Source organism: Dama dama, chromosome 8 (genome assembly GCF_033118175.1).
Source record: "Dama dama isolate Ldn47 chromosome 8, ASM3311817v1, whole genome shotgun sequence".
Classification (NCBI taxonomy): domain Eukaryota; kingdom Metazoa; phylum Chordata; class Mammalia; order Artiodactyla; family Cervidae; genus Dama; species Dama dama.
In genome coordinates, this window is record NC_083688.1 from 11,128,059 (window position 1) to 11,145,178 (window position 17,120).

General features: G+C 38.0%; 1 protein-coding gene across 3 annotated transcripts in view; it reads left to right on the forward strand.

Moving 5' to 3' along the window:
* GMEB1 (glucocorticoid modulatory element binding protein 1) overlaps positions 1–17,120 on the forward strand; it is a 34,074-nt gene that overhangs the window by 10,175 nt on the left and 6,779 nt on the right. For all 3 annotated transcript variants that reach the window (XM_061148383.1, XM_061148382.1, XM_061148385.1), the window contains exons 3-9: positions 3,978–4,060; positions 4,862–4,986; positions 6,023–6,126; positions 8,434–8,591; positions 10,208–10,339; positions 11,813–11,950; positions 16,882–17,004. In XM_061148383.1, the coding sequence (XP_061004366.1) occupies positions 3,978–4,060; positions 4,862–4,986; positions 6,023–6,126; positions 8,434–8,591; positions 10,208–10,339; positions 11,813–11,950; positions 16,882–17,004 (863 nt within the window). The remainder of the gene's footprint in view (positions 1–3,977; positions 4,061–4,861; positions 4,987–6,022; positions 6,127–8,433; positions 8,592–10,207; positions 10,340–11,812; positions 11,951–16,881; positions 17,005–17,120) is intronic.

A 17,120-nucleotide genomic window follows, 5' to 3' on the forward strand; every position in this document is an offset into this window, starting at 1 on the left:
AGCATTTTGAGGTATTGCCTTTTTTTTTTTTTTTGAGCTATTGCATTTTGAGGTGTTTGTCAGTTGTATTATTAAATTATTTTAATATTTTATTGCATTTTAGCCTCATTTTGTAAAAATGAGCAGGGTACAAAAACAGTGATTCTAGTGATGAGATATATAGGTCTCATAATTTTAATACACTTGAGACAAAGATGAAAATTACCAGGTGTCAGTGTTCAGCCTCATCACACTTCACCTGATGGGCTATAATTCAAGTGTGAAGGAAATAAACAATCAAAGGGTATGCATAAATTGTTAGGAATAAATTGGTAAAGATTATATTCAAAAGATGTGAGAGTTGGACTATAAAGAAAGCTGAGCACCGAAGAATTGATGCTTTTGAACTGTAGTGTTGGAGAAGACTCTTGAAGAGTCCCTTGGACTGCAAGGAGATTCAACCAGTCCATCCTAAAGGAAATGAATCCAGAATATTCATTGGAAGGACTGATGCTGAAGCTAAAACTCCAATTTGGCCACCTGATGCAAAGAACTGACTCATTTGGAAAGACTCTGATGCTGGGAAAGATTGAAGGCAGGAGGAGAAGGGGGCAACAGAGGATGAGATAGTTGAATGGCGTCACCAACTCGATGGATGTGAGTTTGGATAAGCTCTGGGAGTTGGTGATGGACAGGGAAGCCTGGCATGCTGCAGTCCATGGAGTCGCAAAGAGTTGGATGTGACTGAGTGACTGAACTAACTGGCTGGCTGGTATTCAAGAGGCAAGAAATAGAGATTTTATATAAGTATTGTTAGATTTCAATATGTAATTCCTTTTACCCATCATTTTAATTTTTTTTACATATATGACATTTTATACTTTCCCAAATATTCACCATATATACATTTTCAGGGATGCATATGAAGCAAAAGTAGAGTATTGGGTAACGGTCTATTTATATGAATACATAGAACCTGACACATTGTATAAGATGATACTTTCATAATGATACTAAGTTAAAATATATCCACATTCAACTTTTTAAGAAAATAGAGATACTAAGGTACTCAGGTACTAAGATATTAAGAAGATTTTTTATTCTGGGAGTTTTTCCAACAAAGATGACTTGTTCAGTGTATGCTTTCTTTTTAAAAACAAAAAAGATGGTTATTAACTTTTTCAAATAAAACCTTTAAACATACTTTGAAAATTCTCAGGAGGAATGAAAGTACTAAGATTCCATTACATTCTTGACTTTCCAATTCATTTTGGATTCATAAGAGTTTTTAACAATGAGATCATGGACTGGTGATTTTAATACTACATAAATTTACTCAGTGTGCTGAGTGGAATAGTTCAATTTGAGGAATAGTGACCTTACTTTCCTTATGCTCATATCTCTCCCTAGTAGGAGGTTTGAAGCGTTAGGAATATGTATAAACTCAGATCAGTAGGGTACCCCTTAGTTTATGTAAAAGAATCCCACATTCAATTAATCAGAATAGCTTTCCTTAACATTCAAGATTAAAAAAAAAAAACCCCGTATCAGTTTTCAGTGAATTAGAATACAATAATGTGGACTTAACTTTAAAACTCTTGTACATGTACACAAGAGTACTGTGTATACATAGGTACTATATATTATACTATTTATATATATTTATATGCACACATTATACTATTAGTGAAGTTAACATCACAGTCATTGTAAATGCTAATAGCAACTGACTTGTACTTCACTGATCCATAATTACCACTTATTATTTGTAGCGTAATAATCTGTGTGCATGTTTTATACTTCAATTTAGACTGTAAGCTTCTGTGTTCTTGGGAAAAAAGGATTTAGTATATCATGTGTTCTCAAAGAATGTTTGTGAATTAATAAAGGAACAGCAACAATCATAATAAAATTTTGGGTTGATTATTAAAAAAAGCTCTAGTAAACCTAATTTTGCCTTACTTTGATGATTCAGAAGGCATATTGATATCTTATAAATCCTTAACATTTTAAACATATTTTCTGATTTTTGACTATAGTTTTAGTAAGTATAGAGAATTAAGCTAAATCCATCACTGTTATGAGTTGCTTTAGAAACATTTTCCCTGATAAAATCTTATTTGCCCATAAAAATATAGACTATGCCCCGACTTCCCAAGTGCAATTTACTGGTTGTTGAAATTATGTATAGACAAGAATCTATTATTTTAAAGGATTTTGTAAATATTGGTCAAGTTAGAATGAGCTTACTAAATTTACTTGAAGTAGAGGTGTGGTTTTTTTTTTTTTTGTCTGTGCTGCACGGTGGGATCTTAGCTCTCCAGCTATGGATTGAACCTGGGCCACAGCAGTGAAACTCAGAATCCTAACCACTAGGCCTCTCAGGGACCTCTTAGATTATGCCCAAGGAGAGAAAGAAAGGTAAATAAGTAAATAGTATTAAGTATTATAGTTGTTGTGGCAAAAGCTTAAAGTACAGTTGGGTCACAGAGGAGGACTTGGGTGATTATACCGGAGGACTGAGATGGAAGGAAAAGCACCATACAGGCTGCTAATTAAAAAATAAAAGATGGGGAAAGATGTTCTGGGAAGAGGAAGAAGAGCAAGAACAGAAAGGATAAAAGAAGATGGCAGTTTGGTACAATTGGGGCTTGGGTTGTCTGGTGGGGTTTGGTGAGAACTGAAACCAGAGGACCAGATCATGGAGGGACTTAAATATCATATTAAGTATTTGGGGCTTTATTTCAGCAGCAAGGAGGAGGTTGTTGCAGGGTTTTGTGGAGGGTGTTACCTGATCATTCTGGAAGGAATATAGAAGATCGGGTTGATGTGAGGAGACCGGTTCAGACTAAACATGATGCAGCCTCAGTTAAGGCAGTAGCAGTGGAAATAGACAGGGAGGGTGGCTGGTGTGAAGGAGGTGTATCTGGCAGGACTTGGTGACTGGCTGTGTGGGAGTTGAGGAGGATGAAAAGGGAGAGATTTAGTGTAATTTCCAAGCTTCTGTTTTAGGCTGCTGTGTGCTGAGTAGTGCCATTAACAAGGATGGGAAATATAGGAAGAAAAGTAGTTTGGGAGGTGGAAGAGGAAAGAGAACTTGGTTATTTTAGACATAATTCATTCAATCAAGTCCTATGGGATATTCAAATGTATTTATTTATCTAGCAGTTAATTGTGTCCTGCTGTGGAATTCAGAAGGGAGGTCTGTGCTAAAGGTGTCACCATCGGGGAGGGAAATCACTGATGCAAAGGAGACTGTTAGGCAGTACTTTAGGATAGCTAGTGCAGTAAATAGCATGGTAGGCTTATTGTGGAAATTAAACAAAGGATGTCAGTGTTCATGTCAGGTTATCTGAGCCCATTTCTTAGGAGGCAGAAACATTTTGGAGAGAGAGTTTTCCTTAAGTGGTACCTCTCATTACTGCTAGTTACTTTGGGCATAATTGCTCTCTCTCTTTTTAAAAAAACTCGGCTCTGCTCATGTCTGTAGTTTGATTATGATGCCTTAAAAAATGCGAAAGTGTAAAAATGGCTAAAGTACCTAGATTCCAGCAAAGGACATCAGCTTCTGTAGTCAGTAAGTTCTTCCTGGTTTGAATTGTCTAAAGGTATTACTTTTTAGTCATGTTTGGATAATTCTATAATATGTTTCAAGTGAAGCAATACTTTATATCATGAACTTTTAAAGTTAGGAAGGGATAAGTCTGGTATAAAATACAGGTATTTTATAAGTAGCAGTGTAAGTAGAGTAGCAAGAGAAACTTTTCCTCTGGGATGAGGAAAGTTGTTGATTCATTTCCATGATAGTAGCTGCTAAGCAGTCTTGGGCAGCCTGGAATTTAGATACATTGGGGCTTAAGTCAGAACACTAACATCAAGTTGTAAAGTATATTATTTTATTCCTTTTGAGATAGATTAAAACAAATATCTTAATCCTGTGCTGTGAATATTAATTTTGTCATGATTTATGTAGTTTATTGTGGACACTTTTACAACAGGATTTATGAAGCTGGATCTGAGAACAATACAGCAGTTGTGGCAGTAGAAACTCACACAATACACAAAATTGAAGAAGGGATTGGTAAGTCATTTTGTTGTTCTAGTACCTTTTTTTTTTAACTGCACTTTGAGGCATTCGAAGCCCTCTGCAGTGGAAGTGCAGAGTCGTAACCACTGGACCCCCAGGGAAGCCTTGTTCTAGTACTTTTAACCTTAGCCTCCTTGGTTGAGATTTCTTGCTTTTTGTACCTGATTTCCCCTTCCGTCCCCCCACACCTCACTACCCAATGTGCTCTACCAGTGCTGTAGCCATCAATTTGATGATAGTACATTGAGAGACACTGCTAAGATGCTAGGGCTATCAGTTGATATTTAACATTAGTTTGCTAGGGTTACTGAAAAGATTTCTCATCAGTAGAAATTGGTCCAAGTAATTGGAATCTCAAGGTTGATCTCTGACATTAGGGAAGTTGCTGATGAGGTGCTGATTGGAAGGCAGTCAATGGAAAGAAACTGAAGAGAAACTCTGAAATTAGTCAAACTTGGAATTTGAATCCCACATTCTCACTGAGCTGTGTGACCTTGGGAAAATCCCTTCACCTTTCTGAGTCCCATACAGGTACATAGGAAACCATGACTGCCTCACAGGATTGTTTTAAGAATTAAAAAAGACTGAACCTGTAAAAACACATGGCACAGTGTCTGGCACATAGTGGGAGCTTGGTAAGAGAGCTGTTATGCCAAATTTCTTTCAGAAGATTCCTAAACAATACAAATCAGTGTGAACTCTTAGCCCCTCAGAGAAACCAGGAGACTAGAGATGTTGAGTTAAACTTTAAAGAAGAGTGTTTGATAAATAACTGATATTTTTTCCATTTGCAAGATGCAAGCACTATAGAAGCAAATGAGGATATGGAAATTGCTTACCCCATAACTTGTGGGGAGAGCAAAGCCATTCTCCTTTGGAAGAAGTTTGTATGTCCAGGAATAAATGTAAAGTGTGTCAAGGTAATTGTCTTTTCTCCTTGCCGGGGTCTGTTTTGGGGCTCCTTATTTTCAAAGGGTATGGTTTTATTTATTTATTTATTTATTAATTATTAGTTGGAGGCTAATTACTTCACAACATTTAGGGTATGGTTTTAGAACCTCTTCTTCCCCACCATTTCAGTGTTCTTAATTTTGTGGCGTCCCTTTGTGCCACAGTTTAAAAGGAAAAAAAAGGACTTTGGAGTGATACTGACCTGGGTTCAAGTCCCACCAGAATACAAGTCTTTTGAGAGCTGAGAATTTGTCTGTCTTATTCACCGTTGTATCCCTAGCACCTAGACTAGTGCTCTGAATATTTATCAGTAAATATTTTGTTGAATGAATGAAGTCTATCACTAGTTAGGTGACCTTGGTCAAGTAATATTTCAGAGCTTCATATGTTAAAATACAAATAATTATACATACATACACACAGTAAGATTGTTGGAAGGTGAAATAGTATATGTAAAATGCCTTAGACTAGTGTGTAGTTTGGTAGAGTTTCTTCAAAATTATTACTGATAAAAATAATCTTCTTGAGAGCACAGTGTGGAAATAATTGCTTATTCTGTCTCCGCTGGTAGCCGCAGCTGTACCCATAGATAGTAGTCACCATCAGTAGCATCATCCTGGAATCATATAAGGATTACAGAATTTTGAGGCTCTGCAGTGCTGTTGGTTTCTACCATGCTTTTTCTTTCTACCAGACCCTGAATCTTGTCATCAGGGCTGGATAGATAACTTCAGTTTATTTTAATAGCCCTTGCAACATCAAAACCATCTTCTTGATTCAGGACACAAATGGATTTTATATCCTAATCAGTATATTAATATCAGGACAGGGCCCGAGAAGGATCATCTCTAGCACAATAGGGTGGGAAGATAGAGAATACAGGCCCTGATTAGAGACGTCATCTGGGTATTTTTTTGTTTGTAATGAATAGAGGTATGTCTTTCTTTCCCTCATGGCTTGCCTAAATTAATATTGGATTATTTTGGACTTTTCCTTTTACATTAGTTCAATGATCAGTTGATCAGCCCCAAGCATTTTGTTCATCTGGCTGGCAAATCCACCCTGAAGGACTGGAAGAGAGCTATTCGTCTGGGTGGAATCATGCTCAGGTGAGCTCTAATAGCAAATTCACACCTTTCAAGTGGCTGTGGGGTACTTAATCATGGTAGAATCCAGAGAATCCAGTCTTTTCTCTCCAACTTGAATTTTTATCCTGTATGAAGGATTGGCTTGAACGATCCATGTATTATTTGACCTTCATCAACTTGTTCTTAAAATCCCTGTGAGAGAAGGAAAATTGAATTAAACTGACTTCTTCCAGCATCTAGGGCAATTTCTTGTGATGTCACAATGCTGGGTAGGATCTTCTCTGGGTAGAGAAGCTAAGGAGTAGATGACAGTCTTGCTTGAGATCATTCAACATAGGTGGAGCTAAACCTGATGCTAAGAAAGAGTGGCTACCATGGAGATGTAGGCTGACAGACAAATTCTGGGATAATCTGGTAAAGTAGAAGGGTGCTGTTCATAAAAAACAGTTGTGCACAATGAACGCAGTCCTTGCCATCATTGTGCCATAGAAATAAACTTTATTTTTTTTTAATGCAGATGGTTTTTTTAAAAATTATTTATTTATTTGTGGCTGTGTGCTGGGTTTTTGTTGCTGCCATGGGATTTTGCTAGTTGCAGTGAGTGGGGCCTACTCTCTAGTTTCGGTGCACAGGCTTCTCATTGCAGAGCATGGGCTCCATGGTGTGCAGGTTTCGGTAGTTGCAAGATGTGGGCTCACTAGCTGTGGCTCGTGGGCTCTAGAGTGCAGACTCAGTAGTTGTGTTGCATGCACTTATTTGCCCTGAAGCATGTGGGGTCTTCTGGGACCAGGGATTGAACCTGTGTCCCCTGCATTGCAAGGTGAATTCTTAACCATTGGACCTCCAGGGAAGCCCAGAAATTAACTTTAGAATGTATAATATCCTCACCATGTCTGTTTTTGCAGCAAGTTTATCATTATAATTTCATCCCCTACCCATAAAATTAACATTATTTTCTATCAGTAGCAGTCACCTATTGATGGAAAATTTTTAAATGTGGTCAAGAATTAAAAGTTCCCCACAGAACATGTATCAAGAGCCTTAAAAGCCTCTTACTCTTTGTCTTCAATTTTTTAAGGAATCTGTCTAAAGAAAAATCTATAGTACTTGTAGAGATTCAAGTATAATGGGGTTTATTGCAACATAATTCAGGATAGTGAAAATTACAGTCTGCTTTAATACACAGTCAAGGTATATCTGAAGTAAATTATGGCTCATCTAAATATATATGGGTTTATACATTAAAATATTCCTAAAGACTTTTTACGTGGAAAATTGCTTATAATGTAATGTAAAAAAGAAAACAAAATGGACTATCAATTAATTTAGTTGTTTTACAAAACATATATGTAAGTAAATTTAGTGGAAGAACATATGCTAAAATGTTGACATTATCTTTGTGTTGGGGGATTTTTTTTTTAAGGAGCAATTGTTTTCTTTATAGTTTTCTATGTTTTCCAGAGGAAATGTTATTTTTTTTCTTCATGTATTAACTTTATAGTCAGAGGCATAATTTTGAAAAATTCATTCCAGATCATTTGTATGTGTTAATTAGTAGTTGAATGAAATTGGAGGTGAATACCTTTAACTATTGTTGTTGTTGTTCTTGGGTTGTTTTATTTGGTGAGAAAAACAAGCATATGCTAACTCTTCCCAAATATAAAAGACCCAGAGTGTCTAAAAAATCTTTAGCGAAAGCCAAGTAACATTGTAACATAGAGTTTACTGTAATTAAAATATCCTATGGTTTTGCTCATAGCCTATAATAACAATGTCTTGTGAATCTAGTTATAAGGACATTCTATAGTGGGGGTTTAGTGTAATCAGCTTTGCTCTGTATTTATAGGAGAGTTATCTCTTTTTTTTTTTTCAAAGGAAAGAAATGTGCTGAAGTTTTATGTCTCCAGAAGTGGCAACAGATCTTGCTGGTCTACAAGTACTAATACTTCAGAATCTAACCACAAAATTTGAATCCGCCTGTGCCTTTTCTCAGTTGTGCTGGGATATGAGTTAGCCTTTTCCCCTTTGGGGTTTGGTTTCAATGAGATTCTCTGGGGAAATTTAGCTAGTGTCACAATTATATGTCTAAAACTTAGTGATAATGGGAAATAAAAGAGAGTACTCATAATGAGTAGACTAGGGAGGGAAGAGGAGTACTTGTACACGTGGGCAGGACCATGAACATTTTATTGCCCCAATTAGAATTTTTGCAACCTAATGACTTTTAATACTATTAGGTTTCACTGCGGGACTCTGCAACTTTGTCTCTGTTTGTCCCCTGTAGATAAGTACAGGCTGAACTGGTACTTCTTGTCTCTCTTTGCACAGGAAAATGATGGACTCCGGACAGATTGATTTTTACCAACATGACAAGGTTTGCTCCAATACCTGCAGAAGCACCAAATTTGATCTGCTAATCAGCAGTGCAAGAGCGCCAGTGCCAGGACAGCAGACAAGTGTGGTGCAGACACCCACTTCGGCCGATGGTAGGGGGTAGGAAACCACCTGAAAACCCATTGTGTTTTTCAGTAGTACTTTTCCCCTCATTCTCTTTTGTGTTTCTTAATTTTAATTCTCATGAGTGTTGATGTAAGATATGGTAATCTTGGGTAGGAGTCCACGCTTTAGAAAGAACTCTGTTTTCTCCTGAATGATTCCTAATTGCCCAGTCCTCCTTCCTTATTTCTGTATTGCAATGCATGGTAAACGTTAGAAAGGTGATTCATATAATGCTTATTTAATAGTATTACTTTGGTGCCAGTGCCACTTGGTATATCTTTGAAATTAGATTGTTTTGAAAATCCTTGGCAATTCTGATGGTCAGGGCAGGCGGGTGGATTTAGAATGGTGTATGGTTTTCAGCTTTTGAACTGAGATGTCTCAAAGACAGTGTGTCATTGACGGGGCTGGACTCTGGAGACTCTGCCGTAAGGGTCAAAGAGCTCTGTCTGGGAGGAATCCAGATACACAAGCTGAGACATCTTCACAAATGAGATAAGGTATGCACACACTTAACTTCAGTATTACTGAGTTTGGAATGAGAGCTCTCTAGGAAATTTATAGCCATGTGAGGTGATTATTAAGGACTTAGTTGAGCTGGAAACTTGGCGCAGCTAAAGTTCTTAGAATGTGTCTAAACTGCTTCCAGGAGGCTTAAAAATATGCCTGACAGAGACGCAGAATGCAATGTAAGGAAGGTACTATGCTTTAGAAATGACTTCTCAAGGCTTCTTTTGCTCAACCCTAATATTCTGTTCCCAGCCTAACTGCTGGGTGAGTAGAAGCCAGATCTCACTGAGTTTCTTTCGGGAAAGTATAAAATATCTAGCAATGTGAATATTTGGTGGTGTGACACTTTGACTTGAGAAGTGAAAAATGCTGTGAAATTATCTACTTTCTTTTTATTTTGCTGAACCTTCTTTACTTGATCATCCATATTGATATTTTTCTTGTTTACTGATATCCTTCAGAGTGGAGAGTCCACATTTTATATTTCTGTCTGGATCAGTTGATTTTTCTCAATTCTCTTTGTTTAAAACCTTAATATTAAATTGATAGCAATAGGTTTTTCCTCTATGAATCTGCTACTCGTGGATCTCTTATCTGATTTTTTTTGTTGTTGTTGTTCTCATTTATCTTGCTTTCTCTTACATCAGCTGATAAGTAAGTTATAGCAACTTCACATGTTCTAGATGGTTAGTATCAAATACACTTGGAATAGGGCTCTTGACTAAACACCATATTTCTTTTTCAATTATTTCAAGTCCTCCTCATCCTCACTAAGTCTGGGTACAGCCTGGCAATCATGCCCACCTTCTGTCTCTTTCAAAAATATAACTGCTCAGATTGCTCTTTTGTGATTTTGTAAGTTATCTTTCACCTTCTATTCAGAGTAAGAAGAAAGCATTTTCTGCAAGGCAGGTTTTCTTTAGGAAAGCCAGTATTCATCCTGGCTTACCTAGGATTTTGGATTTTAATATAGGGACCTTCAGGCAAAAGTCCATAAGTTAAATAACAGGATCTCTTTGACTGTCTGAGAAAGAGGATAGCTGTGACTTTTTCATAAAATTCACTGGCCTTCCCTTTAATGCACTGCTTTTAGGTAGCATCACACAGATTGCCATCTCAGAAGAGAGCATGGAAGAGGCAGGGCTGGAATGGAACTCAGCTCTCACTGCCGCTGTCACCATGGCCACAGAGGAGGGCGTGAAGAAAGACTCAGAGGAAATTTCAGGTACTATCTATGGCGCCCAGATTTCTTGCAAGGTTTTGTAGTTCTTATCACCATTATGATTATGGACACAGAAGGGCTCTTCATTACTTGTGCTGGTTTTTCTTATGCATATTAATACTAATTATAGCTGCAAACATCTTATTTGAATCCATGTAACAGCCTTGCAACGTTAGATTCTATGAAGAAATTGAGATTCAGAAATGTTAAGTACGTTGCCCAAGACCAGTCACATAGCTGGTGTCAGAGCTGGACTCAGCTGTTTAACTCTGAGGTCCATCTTCTCATGCTGCCACAATGATTCCACCTTTGGCACATTCGTCAGGTAAACCAAACTGCCAGATTTTAGAAGAAAAAATTAGCTAGCAGGTGGTGTAGATGATGATTAATGGTGATTCACTCAAAGGGGACAGTAGAAGCTTTATATCGTTGTTCATTAATTCATTTAACAAATGTTTATTGCTGCCTGTTTTTAGCTGGCACTCTTGCTCGATCTAGATAGAAAGATGAAAAGACATAGCCTCTGCCCTCAGGGAGCTTATACCCCCACTTATTCAACTATTTTATTTTGGTGTTTTAAGTATAGGATTAAAGGGCGTATATCTTTAATTTATATATTTATTTAACTTTTAAAATATTATATATTGAAAGTGAAAAGTGCAAGTGTTAGTCACTTAATCTCATCTGACTCTCTGCAACCCCATGGACTATAGCCCGCCAGGCTCCTCTCTCGTAAAATTCTCCAGGCAAGAATACTGGACTGGGTTGCTGTTTCCTGCTCCAGGGAATCTTCCCAACCCAGGAGATGGAAATGGCTACCCACTCCAGTATTATTATCTTTTAAATTATTTAAATAAATGTTTTAGTATTTAATTAATATTTAATTAAATACTTTCATTGAAGGAAGATACCCATTCCCCGTAGCCAGAGGCATGACCCAGTGAGGTAATTATCACAGTTACCTGGAGTCCAAATAATTATGTACCAACTCAAGGAGGCAGCTGGTGTTCCAAAAGCTTCTTTTCTTCTTCCAGAAATGCTCGAATAAGAAATCATTGGAATCCTCTGGTGGCCTAGTGGTTAGTATTCTGGACTTTCACTGCGAGGGCCTGGGTTCAATTCCTGGTCAGGGAACTGATCCCACAAAGGCACATAGCATGGAAAAAAATTTTGTTTGAACTTAACATTTTAGAGCTGTACCTAAGCACATGTAGCATCCCTTATTTGTATGCTCAGTTGTGTCCAACTCTTTGTGACCCCATGAACTATAACCCACCAGACTCCTCTGTCCATGGAGTTTTCCAGGCAAGAATACTGGAGTGGGTTGCCACTTCCTCCTCCAGGGGATCTTCCAGACCCAGGGATCAAACCCACGTCTCCTGCATTGCAGGCAGATTCTTTACCACTGAGCCACCTGGGAAGCCTAAGTATATGTAGCATCCCTTATTTACCTTCTGTCTTATCCTTTTTTGCCAGAGGACACTTTGATGTTCTGGAAAGGAATAGCTGATGTAGGACTGATGGAAGAGGTTGTCTGCAACATACAGAAGGAAATAGAGGAGCTACTTAGGGGAGTTCAGCAGCGGCTCATCCAGGCTCCCTTCCAGGTCACAGGTAAACACACTAATCCTAACAATAGTGGTCATTTACTGAACAGTAACAATTGTAGGCAGACCTTGTTAGCCTCATGAAACACTGAGGTATGAGTATTATTATCCTCATTTTACAGTTTAGGAAATTAAGCGTTATAAAACATTAAGTTACTAAACAAAGTTCATAACTGGTTTTTTTTTTAGCTGTAAAATATTGTTTTTGTTTTTTTTTTTTAGTGGGGAGAAAGCCAATTGAGATGTAGTTGATTTATAATACTGTGTTAGTTTTAGGTGTACAGCAAAATGATTCAGTTTTGTGTGTGTGTGTATATTTATATATATTTAGATTATTTTCCATTATAAGTTGTTGGAAGATACTGAATATAGTTCCCTGTGCTATACAGTAGATCATTATCGCTTACGTATTTTATATGTAGTAGTGTGTATCTGTTAATCCATACTCTTACTTTATCCCTCCCCCACTTTCCATGGGGGAAATGGTAACCATAAACATGTTTTCTATGTCTGTGAGTTTGTTTCTGTCTTGTAAATAAACTCATTTGTATTATTTTGTTAGGCTCTACATATAAGTAATATTATATAATATTTGTCTTTGACGAACTTCACTTAGTATGGTATTCTCTAGGTCCATCCATGTTGCTGCAAATGGCAATATTTTCTTCTTTTCTTATGACTAAGTTATAGTTCATTGGATATATATACCACATCTCCTCTATCCATTCATCTGCCAATGGACACTTAGTTTGCTTCCATGTCTCAATTGTTATAAATCGTAAATTGCTGCTATAAACATTGGAGTGCATATATCTTTTCAAACTGGAGTTTTCATCTTTTCCGGATATATGCCCAGGAGTGGGATTGCTGGATCATATGTGGTAGTTCTGTTTATAGCATGCCTTGGTTTTAAACTCAGGTTTGTCATTGCTTTTTCCACAGGTAATTTTTACCTTTGTAAATGGTGTCAGAAAGCAGTTTCTTTCTCTCTCTCGATATAGATATAAATAGATATATAGAGTGTGAAAATTGAAGAAATCTGCCTGTTTTAGACAGTTCTCATATTCTGTTAGTTTAAGGCTCCCAGATCTATTGTGTGCACTTTTAAGTGTTTCTGCATACTTACAGGGTACTTGCTGTCATGCACAATGTAAAAGAATGTTTTAATCATCTGATACAAAAGGGCTCATTATGAGGTCTCATGAGCTTGTACGTTTAGTAAGTCCTTACTTAGATTTGTTAGGTGTGTATTGTTACCTTCTTATGACTCATACATTATGTGTAAGGAAGTAAGGAAGTGTTAGTTGCTCAGTTGTGTCCGACTCTTTATGACCCCGTGGACTGTAGCCCTCCAGGCTCCTCTATCCATGGAATTCTCCAGGCAAGAATACTGGAATGGGTTGCTATTCCCTTCTCCAGGGGAATCTTCCTAACCCAGGGATCAAACCAGGGTTTCCTGCATTGCAGTCAGATTCTTTATCATTTAAGCTGCCAGGGAAGCCCCTGGTATTTACATTATGTAAGTACACTTAAACTTTACAGCAGAATCTTCTTTTTTTATGATTGGAGGTTTTTGGTTTTTTTTTTTAAAGGCAGCTAATATAAAAAATGGGTGATTCTTTTAGACAGGGTGATCAAAGAAGCCCCCTCTAAGCAGGTGGCATTTGAGTAGAAATCTGAATTGAAGGAGCTAGCCATGTGACAGGCTGGGAGAAGGAATACTCCAGGCAGAGGGGACAAAGATCTTGAAGTGACAATGAACCTAGTGGGTTCAAAGAATTAGAGGAGTGCTGACATGGCTCCAGTGGACTAAGTTAATGGAAAGAGTGATAGGTGATGAAGTTGGACAGAAGCAGAGGACAGAGCTTATTTTAGACAGAGCTTATTTTAGATAAGCTTTGGTCAGATAAAACCCAAAGATAAAACTTTGGGTTTTATTTTAAGGTGATGTTAAGCCATCATAGTGATTTTGATCAGGAAAGTAAAATGAGCAGGTTTATTTTATTTTTAAAAGATCACTGTGGTTGCTGTGGGGAGAACAGATTATATGGGGCAAGAGTAGAAACAAGAAGACCAGTTGGAGGACTTCCCAGGTGGTCCAGTGACTAAGACTGTGATCTCCTAATGCAGGGGGCCCAGGTTTGATACTTGGTCAGGAAACTAGATCCCATATGCTGCAACTAAGAGTTTGAATGCTGCAACTGAAGATCCTGCATACTGCAACTGAGACCCAGCGCAGCCAAATAAATAAATAGTTCAAAAAAGAAGACTAGTTGGAAGACTCTTGAAGGAGTTAGTTCAGGCAAGAGATGGTGGTAGTGTATTAAGTGGACAGTGGTAGACTTGGGAAGAAATGGTCATACTGGGGATGTGTTTTGAACGTGGAACTGACAGGTCTTGCTGATGGATTAGATGTCGGGCGAAAAAGAAATCCAGGATGACTCATATATTTTTGATCTGAACTGTGAGTGGTGGCAAAATTTCTTGAGATGAAGACTGCTGGGGTAGGAAATCAAAATTGACTTTTGACTTTTAAATTGAGATGCTTATGAGGCCTTCAAACAGAGATGTCACTTGACTAAACAGAAGTATGAATCTGTAATGTAGGAAAGAGGTCTGGGCTGGAGATCTACATGTGGGAGTTCTTAGCATGTCTGTGATACTTAAAACTATGAAACGGGACACAATATGCCAGCAAATTTGGAAAACTCAGCAGTGGCCACAGGACTGGAAAAGGTCAGTTTTCATTCTAATCCCAAAGAAAGGCAATGCCAAAGAATGTTCAAACTACCTCACAATTGCACTCATCTCACATGCTGGCAAAGTAATGCTCATAATTCTCCAAGCTAGGCTTCAACAGTGTGTGAACTGAGAACTTCCAGAAACTCAAGCTGGATTTAGAACCAGAGATCAAACTGCCAACACCTGTTGGATCATAGAAAAAGCAAGAGAATTCCAGAAACATATCTACTTCTGCTTCATTGACTATGCTAAAGCCTTTGACTGTGTGGATCACAACAAACTGTCAAAAATTCTTCAAGAGATGGAAATACCAGACCACCTTACCTGCCTCCTGAGAAACCTGTATACAGGTCAAAAAACAACAGTTAGAATTGGACATGGAACAACAGACAGGTTCCAAATCGGGAAAGGAGTACATCAAGACTGTGTGTTGTCACCCTGCTTATTTAACTTACATGCAGAATACATCATGCAAAATGCCGGCCTGATGAAGCATAAGCTGGAATCAAGATTGCTGGGAGAAATATCAACAACCGCAGATATGCAGATGACACCACCCTTATGGCAGAAAGTGAAGAGGAACTAAAGAGCCTCTTAATGAAAACGAAAGAGGTGAGTGAAAAAGCTGGCTTAAAACTCAATATTCAAAATACTAAGCTCATGGCATCCATTTCCATCACTTCATGGCAAATAGATGGGGAAACAATGGAAGCAGTGACAGACTTTCTTTTCTTGGGCTCCAAAATCACTGCAGATGCTGACTGCAGCCATGAAATTAAAAGACACTTGCTCCTTGGAAGAAAAGCTATGACCAACCTAAACAGCATATTAAAAAGCAGACACATTACTTTGCCAGCAGAGGTCTATCTAGTCAAAGCTGTGGTTTTTCCAGTAGTCATGTATGGATGTAAGAGTTGGACCATAAAGAAAGCTGAGTGTCAAAAAACTGATGCTTTTGCTCTATGGTGCTGGAGAAGACTCTTAAGAGTCCCTTGGACTGCAAGGAGATCAAACCAGTCCATCCTAAAGGAAATCAGTCCTGAATATTCATTGGAAGGACTGATGCTGAAGCTCCAATACTTTGGCCACCTGATGTGAAGAACTGACTCACTGGAAAAGACCCTGATGTTGGGAAAGATTGAAGACAGGAGGAGAAGGGGACGACAGAGGATGACCTGGTTGGATGGCATCACCGACTCAATGGATATGAGTCTGAGCAAGCTCTGGGAGTTCGTGATGGACAGGGAAGCCTGGTGTGCTGCGGTCCATGGGGTTGCAAAGAGTCAGACACAACTGAGCGACTGAATTGAACTAAACTGATGAAACTGGATGAGATGACTGTGGAAGAGAGCTGTAGGTAGAGAAGTGGTCTGAGTTAATAACAACTCAGTTAGTAACAGCTCTTTCAAGAAGCATTGTTTAAAGGGTAATAGAGATAATACTATTAATAATAATAAATGCCCATGTTTGGCATTTAGCATATATTTCTAATCTTCATATCTATCTTGCAGAGTAAGTATTATTAGTCCCATTTGTTACAGATGAAAAAAACTGAGGAGTGAAATGACTTACCCAAGGTCACACAGATAGGAAACATCAAAACCAAGATTCCAATTTAGCTCTGTCTAGTAGATCACCACGTTTTCTTTTTCTTTCTTTTTTTTGCCATATCACACAGCATGTGGGATCTTAGTTCCCCGGCCAGGGATCAAACCTGTGCCCTCTGCATTGGAAGGCAGAGTCTTAACCACTGGACTGCCAGGAAAGTCCAGAATGACCACATTTTCCTAAACCAAGTCAGAACCTATAACCAGATGCAAGATTTTTTTTCCTTATTTTTGTATTCATTTATATGGAGAGATGTATAAAGATATAACAAGTACATAAAAATTAGTTACACATGTGATAAATCTTTTTTACTTAATATTTGTTTATTTTTATTGATTTCTTTGGCTGCACCAGGGCTTAGTTGAGGCATGTGGGGCAAGGATCAAACCCAGGCCCCCCTGCAAAGGGAGTGCAGAGTTCCCAGCCACAGGACCACCAGGGATGCCCCGTGATAAATCTTTGTTAAATTTTTTTGAAAATGCAATTAGTATTCTAATTTCTGAATTGTTTGATATTTATAAGCAGCATAGTAGGGAGTTTGTGGAACATTTCTGTTTTAACTGGACAGACATATTTTGTTTTAAATAGATGCTGCTGTTCTTAATAATGTAGCACATACATTTGGCCTAATGGACACAGTCAAGAAGGTTTTGGACAATAGGAAGAACCAAGTAGAACAGGGAGAAGAGCAGTTTCTCTATACTCTCACAGGTATGTATAGCTTCTCTCTTTTCTTTGGTGATATACTAACATCCTTGAGTCTTGCCATTTCTTTGTTATCTTCTGTTGGGACTGGACTGGCTTCTTCCTTCCTCCCTTCCTTCCAT